The 1,545-nt window shown below is 39.1% G+C and overlaps 1 protein-coding gene across 1 annotated transcript in view; it reads right to left on the reverse strand.

The window, feature by feature from the left end:
- The window catches only part of cdh19 (cadherin 19, type 2), an 11,144-nt gene extending 10,388 nt beyond the window's left edge, over window positions 1-756 (reverse strand). Inside the window, exon 1 of the mRNA XM_030767431.1 lies at window positions 610-756. Coding sequence (XP_030623291.1) covers window positions 610-744 — 135 coding nt within the window. The 5' untranslated portion in view covers window positions 745-756. The remainder of the gene's footprint in view (window positions 1-609) is intronic.
- Window positions 757-1,545: the final 789 nt, after the last annotated feature.

Consider the following 1,545-nt stretch of genomic DNA (forward strand, 5'->3'; position numbering starts at 1 on the left):
TAGTAATTAGTTACAATAATAAGGAACCACTAAGATTACATGCCACAAAAAAAGGAAACTTTGTTTTAAATACTAGATGTACTAACAAATGGACATACATCTGTATTAGAGCTAGATTCTTTTGCTCTGATACTTTCATGAGAGCACTTGATAAGTTTGCATATGGATGAGATTCTTTCATGTGAGTAACAGATATCACGGTGTATTCAGACTACTGCTGGCTTATATTAGCTCTCTTTCTGTGAGACAATATCTTTGAATTTAAAATACATGCAAAACACTCTGTGTTGAAATTCCAGCAATGACTCAGACCAAAGTTAAAGTAGGTTTCTGTAATACTGAAGTACTATCTGATGAGCATGCAAAAATATCGGGTGCTCCCATGCAATAATATCCTAGATGGTAAACACACACAAGTTTCTGGAACTCAAATTTCTTGTTCGAAAAGCAAAACTATTTGTTACTTTAAGCTTGCAAATTTCTTTATTTCATAGCATGTCATGTTAGAAGCTCTGTAAATGAATAAACAGCCATAGCACAAAACTTTGACGAATATGTCATATCACAGTTGGGGAAAAAAAAAAAAAAAAAAAAGACTTTTGTAATCACCTGGCCAATAACGTGAGGAGTTGGATCTTCTTCCTCCACAAACAGCTGATTCCAAATCCAGCCGCGTTTGAACCTCGGCCGAGATGCGTGGAGACTCTTGCTGTGCTGCTGGACATTGAGAGACGTCCTCTGCATTCTCAGCTCACTCCCCACACAGCAAGGCACGACGGACATGATGATGGCCATGGGCAGCACTCCATAGCAGTCCATTTTTCAATTCCTTCAGCCGCTCTTTCCGTCTTCCCAGATACGAGGCATAGAACGAGCGAAGTCAAAGCTCCATTAGGAAGTTGCTGCTGTTTTTCATGATAACTCACTGGTAAAGCATTAACGCCAGTGGCCTGTTGGGCATTTCCGTCTTTGTGTTATGCTTAACATCCTGCAAGACGGGGAAAAAAAAAGGAGTTGAATCACTAACATCAATTCTTTGATTCAAATGACAAATGATAATAAATAATGATGTAACAATCTTTCTTATCGAGGATGTTTTTGGTTGTCTCAGGAAGTGCTATTCGGGAACTTCTCAGAAAGAGAATCATTTCGGAACAAACGTACTTGTCTCCATAATGAAACGGGCCAATCATAGTTTTTTTTGGAATTTCTAAGAATGCTCTTCTTGGAATACAATTACATGGATTCCAACTAATGACGGCGTTTGTGTGTGTGTGTGTGTGTGTGTGTTGGGGAGGGGGGTGTCTCCTTTCGTCGGAATTTTGGATGCAACAAAAAACGGGATTGTTCAGTGATGACACACAATTCTCTGGCTGGAAACAAAGAGAAGTTTAAATTAAATCACTGCCTTCTAAGAGCTAAAAATACAAATGTGTAACCAGTAAAAAACAGATATGCTGGCCAGAGGAGACATCCGTATGACATCATTTTCACCTCCCTCTACTCCTTTCTCTCACTCTGTCCTCTTTAATGTCATCTTGCACA

This window comes from Chanos chanos, chromosome 3 (genome assembly GCF_902362185.1).
Source record: "Chanos chanos chromosome 3, fChaCha1.1, whole genome shotgun sequence".
In the NCBI taxonomy this organism is placed as follows: Eukaryota; Metazoa; Chordata; class Actinopteri; order Gonorynchiformes; family Chanidae; genus Chanos; species Chanos chanos.